Source organism: Varroa destructor, unplaced genomic scaffold (genome assembly GCF_002443255.2).
Source record: "Varroa destructor unplaced genomic scaffold, Vdes_3.0 BEIS01000004.1, whole genome shotgun sequence".
Taxonomy (NCBI): Eukaryota; Metazoa; Arthropoda; class Arachnida; order Mesostigmata; family Varroidae; genus Varroa; species Varroa destructor.
Genome location: NW_019211457.1, coordinates 29,492,769 through 29,507,288, shown reverse-complemented (window position 1 = coordinate 29,507,288; position 14,520 = coordinate 29,492,769). Strand labels below are relative to the sequence as shown.

The 14,520-nt window shown below is 40.4% G+C and overlaps 1 protein-coding gene across 14 annotated transcripts in view; it reads right to left on the bottom strand.

Annotated features, from left to right (window-relative positions):
• Nucleotides 1–248: 248 nt before the first annotated feature.
• Nucleotides 249–14,520, bottom strand: part of LOC111249489 (neuroligin-1-like) — a 67,413-nt gene continuing 53,141 nt past the window's right edge. For 11 of the 14 annotated variants that reach the window (XM_086986604.1, XM_086986599.1, XM_086986600.1 and 8 more), the window contains 10 exons: nucleotides 11,572–11,655; nucleotides 10,841–10,962; nucleotides 8,325–8,666; nucleotides 6,436–6,577; nucleotides 5,944–6,154; nucleotides 4,610–4,780; nucleotides 4,279–4,437; nucleotides 3,233–3,582; nucleotides 1,591–1,644; nucleotides 249–603 (listed from right to left, as the gene is read on the bottom strand). In XM_086986604.1, coding sequence (XP_086842730.1) covers nucleotides 558–603; nucleotides 1,591–1,644; nucleotides 3,233–3,582; nucleotides 4,279–4,437; nucleotides 4,610–4,780; nucleotides 5,944–6,154; nucleotides 6,436–6,577; nucleotides 8,325–8,666; nucleotides 10,841–10,962; nucleotides 11,572–11,655 — 1,681 coding nt within the window. In that variant the 3' untranslated portion in view covers nucleotides 249–557. The remainder of the gene's footprint in view (nucleotides 604–1,590; nucleotides 1,645–3,232; nucleotides 3,583–4,278; nucleotides 4,438–4,609; nucleotides 4,781–5,943; nucleotides 6,155–6,435; nucleotides 6,578–8,324; nucleotides 8,667–10,840; nucleotides 10,963–11,571; nucleotides 11,656–14,520) is intronic. The other 3 variants (XM_022803406.2, XM_086986607.1, XM_086986610.1) reach the window with 3 other exon arrangements.

The following is a 14,520-nucleotide window of genomic DNA, read 5'->3' as shown; positions in this document are numbered from 1 at the left end:
ATATATAGATAGATCCTGTGCTAAGTGACACAAAAGATTTGCGGTTTAAGTATATGCTGTGCTACAAATTTTAATTCCCTTACACGTCTGCTTTGCGCCCAATTGATCGTTCAATTGTGATGATCACCGTGATAACTGTGATGAAACAAGTAGGACTATTAACTGCTTAAAAACAGGTCCCTATTAATCGTCTTTAACTGACGGACCTCGTACCTAAGTTGGACAAACGAAGAAAGAAAACTAGCATGTTCACATATGAAATGTTTATATTCAAGATAAGTGATGACAGAGTCAATGTTACTCGTCGTCCGCTGCATCACTGGTCTTCGTTCAGCTCGATTTTTTCTGCCGATCAGCCGTTTACCTCTCGCTGGTACCGATTGGCCAATATTTCACACACTTACATGTTACACCGCATTTGGATCCTCTTGCTCTTAATGATTTTCTATACTTCTCTATATGTGTATTCTTCCTATTCATCATTCCTTCCAGTCCCAGATAATTACTCTTATCATTATGTTACGTAGCTACTACTCATTTATTATATGTACAGAATATTACACGGTGGTTTCTTCGCCGCCTTTAAATGAAGATCGGCCTCCGCTGAAATCATGCGTGAAGAGTACACTAGTAAGCTTCGTACAACGTATCACCCTATATGAATGGAAGACTATCACAATGTGTAGCACTTGATTATATTTTGCTTAGCATCATATACACAGCTAACTGCCATACTCACACGAATAAACATTATTAGGTTATCTATATATATATATATATATATTAGGTTAGGTTGGTACCATAGAATTGGCCATTTCACGTGTTTGACCTAATACGGCTCACATCACACTCTGATACGTCTCGACTGCACCATATGATTATCGTAAGTATCAGATACACGTTCAGAGATACATTTATGGACGAAGTGGTCTTGCTATGCTAGCCAGTAAAACGCGACGGTAATAGTAGACCAGCTGAAAACCTACGAAAAACGTCGACGTGTCTTCAAAGAAATTACGATTTTGTTCCCATGAGTTGATTTATAGGCGACGATAAACAAACGCAGCTTTATTTACGCAGAGGCGATTAAAAAAAGTACCTATCATGTAAATATGGTCTGTATCTGTATGTTATATATATATATATATATATCTGTTACACACCACACGTATGTTTACGCCGTTACAACGTTCGCAAAGTTCCACTCCGGAGTAAGCATATTTGTTTTGAAAACCTTTTTTTAGCTTTAAGTCCGCTTATACCCTTCAAACTATTTTGTTAATCAGTGCAAGTAAGGTGGACGCAGAAAAAAACATTTTCGAAGCGGCAAAAAAATAGGCAAACTAACTAATTTGGCTGTATGTTTACTTAATCTAGAAAAAAATGATTAACTCCGTGCTTAAATAGTAAAATACGACCTCTAAACTGAGCTAACGCTTCAAGGAAGGGTTACAATAAATAGTTCATCTAGTCTACCTACTTCCCTGCTCCTCCTTTCGGATTCCATACATTGAAGTTATTATATTCGGAAGTTTATATTTCGCTTATTTTATACGGATTGGGACATGTAAGATATTTTCTCATACTTACGATTCCTTCGCACTGGATTGTTGATGTGTTTCAAACTGGTGAGCCATAGAGTGCCTGAATTAGAAGTTCATTATACACCAATTAGCCATGTTGCCCAAGTTCTTTCCAAGCAAATGATTAGAAATAATTGATAAGGCCAGGAAACGCCATTAATGATTTAGAAAAGTGCATTATATATTAGGTGTCAGATTAGGAGACTCTTCTCTGTATATGCTAAACTTTTAGATCTTTAATCAAAGCGATCTTATAAGATCCTAATTAGCGAATCTTATCTAGCTTCCATTTGAAGCAGTTAGGTTCGACTGCTGGGATAGCTGACCAAGCCGTCGTCGTGGCTCATCTAAACTTCACCTACGCTTCACTTTGTTTCCGTTTAGAGGTTATGGGTCATCATTTTCTTTAGAGATTTATATGAGCCCCAATTGCATATATATATATATATATTGATACAAATAGTAATATAGCTAGGTAGATTGCCCCAGGTGAACATTTCCTCACTATTAGCTTGAAAATGTAGACGTACTCTGAAGCGAACCTTTGCCACAGCTGCACAACCGTGGGCCTGTGCCCTGTCGCATTACTTGCTTCTATATATATATATATATATATATATATATATGGTGCGGATTTTAAATTGGGACCCACTTTAGCGGACTGTTTGTCGTAACGAGCACACGTTAACCCAGTATTTTCGGTGGTAAAGGAACACAGGTTTTTTGTAAAATAAATTCATGTTTATCATGGTGCAAAGAATGCATCGTTTCAGCAGTTTGAAATAAAATGATATGCTCTCATCCTATATTTTTGCGCTGGGCAAACCCCCACCAATATCAAAAACATTTTCTTACCCAAGATCAACGGTTTCCGTTATTGTCAGTTTTCATACTGTTTCTGAAAAATCCTCGGAAGATTTTCATGAAGCAAATCAGAATTTCCGATAAGATCTTCAAATATTTTTAGATTTTAGGGGCATAAAGTCGTTAAAATAGCAAACCATTTCTGATATATCTCAGTTTTTAGTACAAAAGTGAACAGCAGTTTCAGAAAGGAAAACATTATTTGTCACTTGGGTTGTCCAGATACGTTTCAGCGGTTACTTTTTTGTGAGACATTTTGCACTTTTTTGCACTTTTTGGGTGTTCTAAACCCTTAGATTTTCCGAGACCTTGAAAACCTTGCAATCAACCCACTTAGTTTTCAATTTTTTTGTACGCAGCGTACTTGACACTTTGACCAATTTACGCTTGTCAAGATCGCTTAACGCACGGTTACTTTTAAAAAAGTTAAGACGAATTAAATTCATTGAAGGTGAGTAGTGTGTGGCTTAGGTTCCAAACTGAAGCTGCAATCGCAGCGAATATGAATTATTTTAAATAAACATTACTGCTAAGGACAACATTCCTAGTATATGTAAAAAAATTCGTTAGTATTAGAAGCAAGGCATGATAGAAGGTCCCGATTTAAGTGTCCTACCGTATATATATATGGGAGGACCTGCAAGAGATGTGAAGCTTAAGCTTTCGCTACCTGGCTTGGTACTTCTGCTGCTTGGTCCCATTTTACTCTCCTATTCTCTTATATAAAATTAGAGACGCAATCTGCTAACGAGGCGACAAATCAAGGCGAACTCAGCTCAACTGACCTCGCCAGAGTCATTGTGGCTGTGACAGATTGAGCTGTCGACGACGTGACAGCGACGTCTGGCTGAGGCAGGACGTTGCCGGTAGCCGCCTGGTGACTTCGAGGTAGCTGCGGCGTCGTGGGCGGAATCGCCGCCAGGAGGCCGCCTTGGGTCGCCTGCTGTTGGCCCTGAGGGTTGATCTGCGGTGTACGCCCTACTGGTGTTGCAGGGGCCTGGCCGATTGTTCCTAGAGGGACGACATTGGGCACGTGGCATGCACCCACCCCTATAGGGGGACTACTGTTCACTTCTATTGCGGCCAATTTCCGAACGCCGTCCATGACCGTGAAAGATCGACCGCTGATACTTCCCTGATACATTTTTGAAACGCATTCAATAAATAGATCATCGTTCGTATCCTTCGTATTCTTTCGTCCACTCTCTACACCTTTTTTGTTTTGTGTTGGCTTCGCCCGGTTTCTTGTAACTTAAAGCTGTATTGAGCTACGATTAGTAATACCAGAGGATGTCAGTGCGATATTAGTTTAATGACAATCAATAGTTGTTATTTAACTGTTTTATTGTTATTATATAAGCGTATCGTACGTGTGGGTAGTCGGAGTTATTTCTGTGTGCGCGAGTCTTCCTGTGGGGTTTCTTGGCCGAAAGTAATAAAAAATCAATTTGCTTAGGTAACATTTTACAGAGTTTTAAAGTACTCTGTTTTGGAATTTTGTTCAAAGCATATAGATTTGTCTCATACGTAAGTACGTTCGACTGATCCGATGGAACAGGTTTACCAGTTTTAATTAGGCCACAGACGCCTAAAGCAAATGGAAGGCGAAACGTTTCTCAGCCGTATTCAAGCACTTCGCGATGCGTCTGATATTGATGGTTAGTAGCTGCCATCTTAACAAACTACCGAAAGCACAATATGACGAGATTGTCAACAAAATTGTTTTTGGTACGCTCGCGACAGTGGTTAAGACCAATATAGTTATAATGCAAGCAGATAAAAGAGGTTACGGTAAGTTAATCCAATTGGCGGTCGTGGAGACATGACGCACCCGATGGCCATGAGGTAACCTGGCCGAGACGAAGTCTGGTGGTAACTGATACAGGAAGCAAGCTTCAAGTTCAACGGGTCCGAGAATGGCTGAACTTGAATTGGCCACATCAGATAGAATACTGTCATCGTTTAGATCGATATTCGCTTGCGCCTGATGCTGTTGCAGGTGTGGATGTTGATTTAAGAATGATTGAAGTGAGTTAAAAAAAAAGGTACAATTAATTAGCTTGCATTTATACTGACCGAGCTTGCTGTTTGTGCTTTGCGGGTAAAACTCGACTAAAGAAAAAAGAATAATTCTCCTTGTTACCATTTGATCTTTATCTTACCCACGTAATCGATATGGACGTTGCTTCAGTGTTGTCGCAGTGAATCTGATAAGTAGTCACCCTTACCAGTGCGGCCGGAGAGCCATTAGGCGTTGCTTCCTGAAGAAATAGCATGGCTGCATCTTTCTGCAGGATTGTCTTCTGTAGACAAACATCCTCCTCCTTTATGGACTGCAAATGTAGACAAATTGCCAAGTGTTAGTTGGCCGTATAAAATTCCTCTGCCAGAATCCATCAAGTGCCTTTTGATGGAAGAAACGCCTTAGAATACAAGACGGATTTCCCGCAGAGTTGTCCAGTGCTTAGAGAAAATACTAAGTTTTATTCGAATATGTCCGCCATACGTAAGCGTCGTATACTCTGTATAGCCAGCCAGCCGTGTGATACTACAACTGAAGACAGGAATAACCAAATAGTATAAACTATCGATTTATATCATGGAGTCGAACTCACGGTTGTGTATCCGCTCAATCCAATATCAACTCACACAGTGGTATTCATGTTTAAATAAAAATAAATATTACATAAAAAAATTAAGAAAAATAAAAAAACATTATGATGTAAGTGCTTTTTCCTCTATCGCGATCCCTTCACGCACAAACTTCTGCCGTACTGTCCGTTTTTCCCCCATTGCACGTAACAACCTGGCTATAAATGTAACAAATGGATGTCGCAAAAGTCAGAACTAAATTTCCTTCGGGGTTGTTGAGGGGTAAACGCTAGCTTCGATACAGTTTTAAGCTACTAATTGGGAATAAAATTCATTCGCACTCTTTCCCACTGAACGGCGTGGATCGCTGCGAAGACGATCACCGCTTAGTTCCCATTGGTTCACCAGCTGCACTTTACTAAAGCGTTGATGACCAATGGCCAAAAGCAGCCGCCGCTAAATGCAGTTACTGCTGTACCCTGAAGGGCAATTGAACTTCCGCGGGGGTGCGTATCATGGAAAAGGACACAAGCATGGCTGTGGCATGACACGAGCCCAAAAGAAATGAGACGTAATTGATCTGAATGTTAGATACTAAAGCCAACCCAGCATCGAGCGCTTTGTTATCGTTAAGTGGTCCACTGAGCCGTCGTAAACTTCGATTCCAATCGCCACTTCGACTTCGGTTCATAAACTTCTAATGAGCAATACTATCAAAGATAAGCATTGGAAATCCGCGGACATAAAACGGTAAAACCCATCGATACTAGGGAAAATAGACTTCAGCGGTAACGAGAAAAGCTGTTCAGAAAACACGGTAAAGTAAGGGTACAATGATACGATATCCGGTACGTAAATTTGCAGTCGACAGCTACGTAAGGCAGAGAATTTAAAAGCTACTTACCGCCTTGGCCGATGCTGTATGTTCCGACGGACTGGCATCGGTCCCACCCGTTTTGAGGGTGCCTGCTATTTTTTTTGCGCCCATCTGCTTTGAACTTTTGACGTCTCCTGCTGCAGCGCCCCTTTCCCGATGTTGGCAGAACGTTCCCACAAAAACCAATAGGTTTACCACAAGCAACGAGCAGCCGACCACTAATACTGTCAATAATGGTCTGTGCCATGGTTACAAGGAAACCACAACATGACTTCACGTTATTGTAACTCGTAGATGAAAAACCTATATTTATGGCCTGCACGGCTATAAAGTACCATTTCAATGGGTACACTTAAGGAGCTTAGTCTGAAATGTACAGTAACTTCCGTAAAGTTATTGTTCGAAAGCTCTTCTGTTTTTTAAATGTCGCTTTATTAACTGGAAACTTAGTAAAAACAACTGAAGATTATACGCCACGTAGAAGAAGCACATAGGCTAAACGATGTAGTAATATTTTACCTTGAATATGGGCCGCTAGTAAGTGTCGCCAAGGCGTTGAACGGCGAGCTGGCACTTTCAAGAGTGACGCCGGATTGCTCCGAAGATCCTGGCTGACTTTGAAGATTCTTCTTTGAAGATGTATCTTGTCGACCGCTAATTTCTGTCAGAAACAAAATGAATGAAAGACTGTTACAACTGAAGGTGTTACACCTATTTCCTATCACTTCAGTAAAAAGCATTCAGTCAATAATATGTACTTGATTCTAGTTGAGTTCACCAACGAAGCATTAGGGGTAGTTACCTAAGTGTTTTCAAATATATCATATTCATTAAAATGATTTTAAAAAAATTCTATACCAGATACAGTTCTACTAAAATAATAAAGATAGAGCATTTTAATGGGATAGGAATCCACATTTTTTTAAGTTAAGATATATATATATATATATATATATATCTTAAGAACTCGGAAACATATCCTCGGAACATTTTTCGGTTAAACGTTATTTCATGCATACGCTCCAAATCAATAAGGGCAAGGAAAGAACGTAAGGCGTACAGCGTACATTCTTGTACATACAAACAGCTGTCGCCCAGTCGTGAGCAGGGATGAGTCACAAAATTGACATTGACTTGTATTTTGCCTGCATTTACTTTTACGTCCGCAGTTAATTTTGTGTTTCAGCACTACAGTTAGCCGAAACTTATACATTGCCTTTGGCGACAGTGATCAGTGTGACAGGTGATGACTCTTATATAATCCATTCAAAGGAACGAGGCAGAGAAAATCAATATACTGTCAATTTTTGCAGCTGTCGGGGTGGCGAACGCCAAAGCAATGGCCGGTTTCTTCGGCAGGTTATCACAAGTCGATTTGACTTTTCAGTCAGCTAAATATGTTTTCTGCTTGGCTTATTGGTCAGCCGTCGAAGAAACATCATGGAAATGTACGACAAAAGCCGACCAAGGCTTAATTGACGTCCGATCCATCAAGTCTACACAGTTTCGCTAAGGCAAGATAGAGTGCAGCTGAACCGTACGTTCGGTGTAGCTGCAAACGGCTAAGCGTGCGTGACCGAGGTGCTTGCAGGCTCTACTAATATTGATTTGCTGGCCAAGAGGCCAACTGATGTTTGACGGAAAAGTAAACAGAATCTCAATTGATTTAGGCGATGGATTACTGATCTACGATTAAATCGTAAACTAGAAAACGTATAAATTTCAGATAGGCAAGATAGGCAAACGACAGGAATGAGCGTAGCCAGGAGTCGAAAATGAATTCGATCGATCGACACCTACAAACATACGAACAAGCATGTAAGCTAGAATAGTTGATATTGAAACAGGGACGGCGTGTGACGTAACGCTGGAGATCATATCGAGTACAAGCAGGCTTAACGCCTGGTAACATTGCGAATAGGTTTTTGTTTGCGATACGGATCGATCAGGGTTATTCTCCGACAGCCAACAAGCACTTCAGGTAGATTTGGTATCAGTAGAAGCTGGAACGCACCTTTTGCGGAAGGCATCAGATCTGATTGTTCCTGACGGATTCCAGTCGGTGATTGCGGTCATTATATAAATACAAATGACAGCACTAAACAAACCTACCAGACCACTTCAAGCGTCCTTAAGTGAAAAGCGATAATACAATTATGCCACTATTTGTCCACTGCACACAAAAAAAATCAACAAATAATGTTTGATTTGCACCGGTTTGTATGCAATTTTGTTTTGACACATATTCGAAACGACTGAATTATATACAGTGCTTGGATAGCGATAATATCTAATATAAAATAGCCAAAAAGAAAATAGTACTTTAACAAATACATGCAGTCTCGCAAGAGTTGTATAGTACATGGTGGAAGACTCTGCGGGATCGCGTTTCTTGCTGACCAACTCACCGGTATCGTCTAGGTTGTTGACGGCCGAAACTAGCGATCCTCCCCGGGATGAATCGGCTTTTCCTGGCTGAGACACGTGCTGTTGCCCGATAGCCGTCACCGGATGGAGTAGAAACGAGATATTACGTATGCTACCGGCAAACGAAGCCGGATTGTCGAAATCTTCAAGCAATTGATGTTGCAGCTGGGCTTGTGATTGAAGTGGGGAAAGAGACGCTTGTGCCACGCCACTACCGGCCTGGGCGCCAAGGCCTCGAGTCGGCCTATGCAGCGCCGGCAGTAAGCGGTTCCAGATGGACAGTCGATGAGCATCCCAGTGACTGCCAGTGCGGGCGGCGCCATCTGCAATGCAACCAGCGTACGATGGCAGAAGAAAAGCATGGCCGATAGAGTTTGTGCCATGGGTCACGCAACAAAGCCGGCACAGATATTGCTGAACAATGTTTGTCATTTTCCACTGTAAAACATGCTTATATTCAAGGTAAATAAATTCATATATATATATGTGTATAGCTTCACATAACGTATAGAGAAAAGTTGCAGATGCTCCGGAATTAAAAGTAACTGCAAAAAGTCTTAAAACATTTGGACCCAACATTAAGCTATTGCTTTTAAGAACCTAATTTCAACTTAATAATTAGTAATAAAAAAAAAAAAGACTGTTAAAAATTAATTTATCGACTTCTGCTTTATTTGTTAGTCGATTCATATTGTGCAGTCCAACAGAAGTCGCATTCACACATTTCAATTCACTTTAATGTCTTCAAAGGCTTATCTGTGTCACTTTGGCTTAAACATAGCAAGAAAGCATTCTAGACCAGGACAGATGTTACGTGATCTTCTTCAGGGAAAACGAGAAATGCTACGACCAGCAGGCTATCCAAAAGTCCCTGAACAAGGGTTTGCCGTCATTACGTACGCCTGTGAACCCACCAGCGATAAGCAGCCCCACGACTCGACCACATATGAATAAGCACTTCGACACAGCCATCTGGCATATCTTTTATAGTGCATTGTTTACGACGGCTATTTCCGCATTATATTGCGGACGATAGCATCCAGAAGCTGATATAGAATTGATAATTTTTACATTAATCACATTTACATTTCAACCTATTGTCGTCGCCATTGTATTGCTGCTTCAACGAAGACAAATTCTTCATATTGTGTATGCCACTTATCGGATGCTTAATATCAGCTTGTTAGATAGAGCAGGCGAACCAGAAGCGGATGCCAGGTGCTATATGCGTCTTTTCTATTCCTTGTCCTTCAAAAGGCCTTCTGCGGAACTCAGCCTACTGCATTTGTTCTATCTATTGAAGACATTCTCCTTAACAGCCTATTAGAGATGCAGACAAGGACGGGGCTTTGTCAGTCATGTTCAGTAGTAACATAATAGCAGCAGTAGAAACATAATCCTAAACGTCGTTGGATGCGTTGAAACAGTGAAAAAAGCTTTCGGTTTCAGAGATGTGCCTTTTTCGTTTCTAACATTTTCAGCGATACACCATATATAAGCTCAAGGTAGCGATGCAGCATAATACGGTTTACACAGGTAACTTTCTTCCGCAGATTTTCACCAAGTTGTTCCTACGAAAGGTAATCGCCTCCACACAGCGCCAGTCGATCCACTCAGCTTTCCTTGTATAAAGATACCTGCCAGAGGTCACAAACACCCCTTCACATGAACTAGAGCAGAACGGCAGGAAAACTTCCTGATTTAGCAACGAAACTTTCATGCCTTGGAATCACACATGGACGAAAATGGCCGCATTCTGCAGCTATTCTTTTGCCCTCTGCCTCTATCCCGTACGCCCGTTTTCCGTTTCAAAAAGCTCCTCCTCGCTCTTTTGGAGATAGGTGGCACAGGTAGATCCCTTGCAGAGATTTCTGCCTTTCAGCCTGGTGCAATATGGCTACTGATTTGCATAGCAAATAACTTGTCTTCCACTTCCCCAAATGCGCATACAGTAGCAAACAATTGATGTAACAATGGCTAGGTTCTTCGTTGTGGTCTTAAGCATTGCTGGCCTCCATATTCCTTTAGTCTTTTACCCCTTACTTTCGCGGTTCCCTTTTAGACCACTAGATTCAGACTCTCACGTGGTTTCATTTAGCTTTAGTCAGAACTAACCAAAGAAGTGAGAGGCAGCCACACATGTCGGAAGACTCATGACAAGGGGAAAGCAAGATATAAAATTGTTTTCTCGGAACTTGAAACTCTACTGTATATGAGTGACCTAGTTAAACCATAGCTAATTACAGCTGTATATATACCTACCTGTGTACATGTATATATTTATAAGAAAGGGTTCAATATTAGAATTGAGCATTGCGTTACATTTGTACAAAGTATAATAATAATAATAATAATACTAATAGCGACAATAATAATCGTGATCATAAAAGCGGACGCCATTCACGACCGTAGTAGACAATTACCTATTTGTACGGTAGGCGATTGACATTACACAGACAGGCTTCTTTCCGCAACACTAATAAAATTACGCACTTACCCGCCAGTACCAGGTGCATTTTATGAATAGGCTCAAACTGTGGCCACGCAACAGGCTCCTGCTTATCCTTACCGCGTCCCTGGTGGTGAGCCATTCCAGTGTGCGAAGGCCCATTAGGGTCGCTGCGTGCGCACAGGGGAGACACAGTTGAATGGAAACAATACTGCCTATTCTTATGACTATAGAATATAGCTAGGCCTTTGTCTGCGTCAGGGAAACTGTTTGCGGAAACCGTCGCGGCATACGTTCGCTATAACACGACGCCGTATGTGATGTATAAACATCTACACTAACCTCTGAACGAACACATACATTCCTACCAGCAATTGGACGGTAAGGTCTAGTCATGACATAACTGCGTATGCTTGTATCTGTATACGCTAACGTAACATGCCAGTTTAATAATCACGAGATCTTTCGCTTAAACATTATCTTATATAAACTATTCCATATATATATATATATATATATATATATATATATATATATATATATATATATATATAAAGTGGGGCGAAAGTACTTCGACAGTTTGGAAAAGCTCGCTTAATATTTTTTAGCGTCTTTACTTTTCAATTTTTCAATTCAGTTCAAAGTAACAGTACAATAATTCGAATATAATGATAATAAGAAGAATTAAAAATGTTAGTGAAGACTTTTATACTGACAAATGGCATTTTCAAATATTCAGGAGACGTTTGTCCCACGTTGTGTCTATAGGGCATATTTACCCGTCGCGGAGAAAATTTCTCAGGTAATGGGCGAACGCCTGTGAAATCTTGGCCTCCTGACGAGAGAATTCAGGGTACAAGACACTGCAAAAATCCACACATAAGCGAACGTTAACATAATAATACTTTGCAATGCTCAATACTTGCAGAAGAATAGTTAATCCACTACCAACTGATGGAGCTTTTACAAAACTATACGCTATATTAATTACATACATAGATAAAAACGTTTATATTTCAAAATATTATGCTTCCAACCCTACAGCTGATAGAGTCGACGCCACTAATACTTCATGTCTCTTGTTTCGCGTGCGAGATCGTCATCCAGCCTTTCATCAGAGCCCTGGCTACTAGCACATAACGAATATGTCTACGTCCATATTTAAACCTAGACCATGACATGTGCCTAACACATGAACAATATGCCAGTACGCTAGAAGAAGGCTTTCCCGTCGGTATAGGAGCAAGGTCAAAGAAGGGGTACGTGGCAATGGTACAAGTTACTGTTTAAGGTTAAAAGACATGGGAGCCATCCTTGAGTTATTGGATAGATGCGCCTAAATACATACAATGTCTGGGATGGCTGAGACGAGATTGCGTTTTAACTAATTACGTGACACCAGACTTAACAATACATAGGAGAAATAAATATTGATGTAATATATAGAAATGTAAGATTTTCGCTTCTAAGATTACTGCTGTAGTAAGGAAAATACATACAGCGAAATGAAAAATGAACGCATGAAGGTTTTCTTCTCTAGATAATAGACTAATTCTCAAAGTTTGGTACCTGTTCCGTGTGTTTATGACAACATCTACACGAGTACGTATAGTCGGAACGAACGCCTTAACCTTAAGGCCCCAGCAAGAGTGATTCGGATGAAGTCATAAAAAAGGGAGTCGTATTAAAAATGTAGTGCTTTAAAAGTGACATAGCCTAAATAATAGGTCTTGATTGGAGACAGATATTGAAACTTTGTATGCACTAATATACAGGTTATATCGTATTTGCTATTTCAACTTGCTAGAACTTTCTAATTGAACAAGTTCCTGTAGCTTTATGTTAAACCGGCTAAAATTGTATAAAATTGGCATAATAGAATTTCGGGTGTGATCTAGAAGTAGTCTTAACAAACGACACTATGTATTTGTCAAATGCGTGGTTATAACAACCCGTTACACTCAACACAAGAGACTATAGAGCGCTTAGTAGTCCCAATTCAAAGTAGGCAACTCGAGGCCACTATATCCTCAAAACCTCAAAAGAGAAGACTTCCTATTGTAATTATACCCACTGATTGAACCAGTTTTGACTTGCAAGTCTTCGATAGACATATCTACTTGGTCTACAACTTCTCAGCCCCAATACCCCAATGTGTACCGAGCAGCCTGCAGATTTACGTAAAGTCGAATTTGTAGCAGAACTACCATAGCTGTTTCAAACTTTACTGATACCTTGGACATATCATACATGTAGCTTTCATTTCCGAAACACTTTCTTTTAATTTAACCAACGAATAATGTAGTAATCCACCTATCAGGGACCCGAATGGACTGGATTAATATTTTCCGGACGAACCCACCATTTGTGGATGTAGAACTTACGCTATGGCTACAATACCTCTTTAAAGTTAAGATGAAAGTTCTTAGGGACGCTACGATCGTCAAGAAGCAAAATTATAAAACAATATGGCATAAAAGCCACTTCCGATTAGCGGCAATAGTTTCTGATGCGTGTCTCGAGTAAACACTAGGTTGAAGCAGTGTTGAGCGGAGAGTAGGTACAATTTACTACTACCAAAAAAAGGGGCCAGTTTTGACAGCTGCGTATCTTTCCCACGTAAGTCGCTGCAGCCTATAGGCAAATAAGTTCCCAGATAAAATTGCTTTACTATGTCGCTAGTCGAACGCTCTCTTCCTTCAAATTCACTATAAAGCTCTAAACACTAAATTATTCTATCTAGCACCATTTTCAGAGTTTTCATTTGCGCTATTTTTTTTTGTAAATCTCACGTATGCTGATGGAGAATTTCCAACCTGCCGGAGCGACACTTGCTAATTTAATACGTCACCACTGAAGGGGCATTCGAAGAGCCTCTTTTGTGAAGCCCCCTTGAGGCAAAGTCCATTTCTTAATTTCATTTCCAGACTTAATCTCGGAACAGGTGAGTAAAGAAAATTAGGAGCTTGACTAGATCGTCTGTTTTCAATTATATCGTCCACATCGTTTAGAATAGATTACGTTCAAAAAACACACAACCGTAAGCTAAAACTTCTTTACTCCCATTTTACGTTTAAACCGCTTACAGTTACGTTTTGAGCACAGACGTCTATCTTCCTTACACAATATACACGTATAGTAAACGCTTGGTGAAAACTTATTGCCAATTCCACCAGTGCTGGCCACTATAGTAATGGCTTCGGCTGCCGTAAAGACATTTCTGAACGTCGACCAGATAGCTGCAATGACTAACTGCAGTTCGATCCGCTGACGTGGGAAAACATCGTCTTAATGACGTACATAAATGTGAAAGCCGTGTTTATCGACACCAGTCAAAGCTCTTAATATGATCGACGATATGTTAGGGTTCCACAAGAGCCTTATGCTAAGTTGATGGCCTATTGCAAGTGTCGTTCTCGCAGGTTAATACCGTAAAACTTTGATTGCATCCTAGGAAAGGTGTGAATGTGTTAGATCGTCCATGCGCTCTGGATACGCCATGTCAACATCTATTCCTTCTTTTTAAAAAGGGAACGTCGCCCAGAAGAAGTCAGAACTACAGCTTGTCAGCGATCCATATCAGAACTGACTGAACCTGTCATATGATTATTACCAGCGTTTGATATGCGGTCCCCAAACGTGCAGGCAAGATCGAACTGTCCCGTATTCATACGTTACTGCTACAACACAACAGATACCTCATATAGCAATAATGGAATATGGCGTTT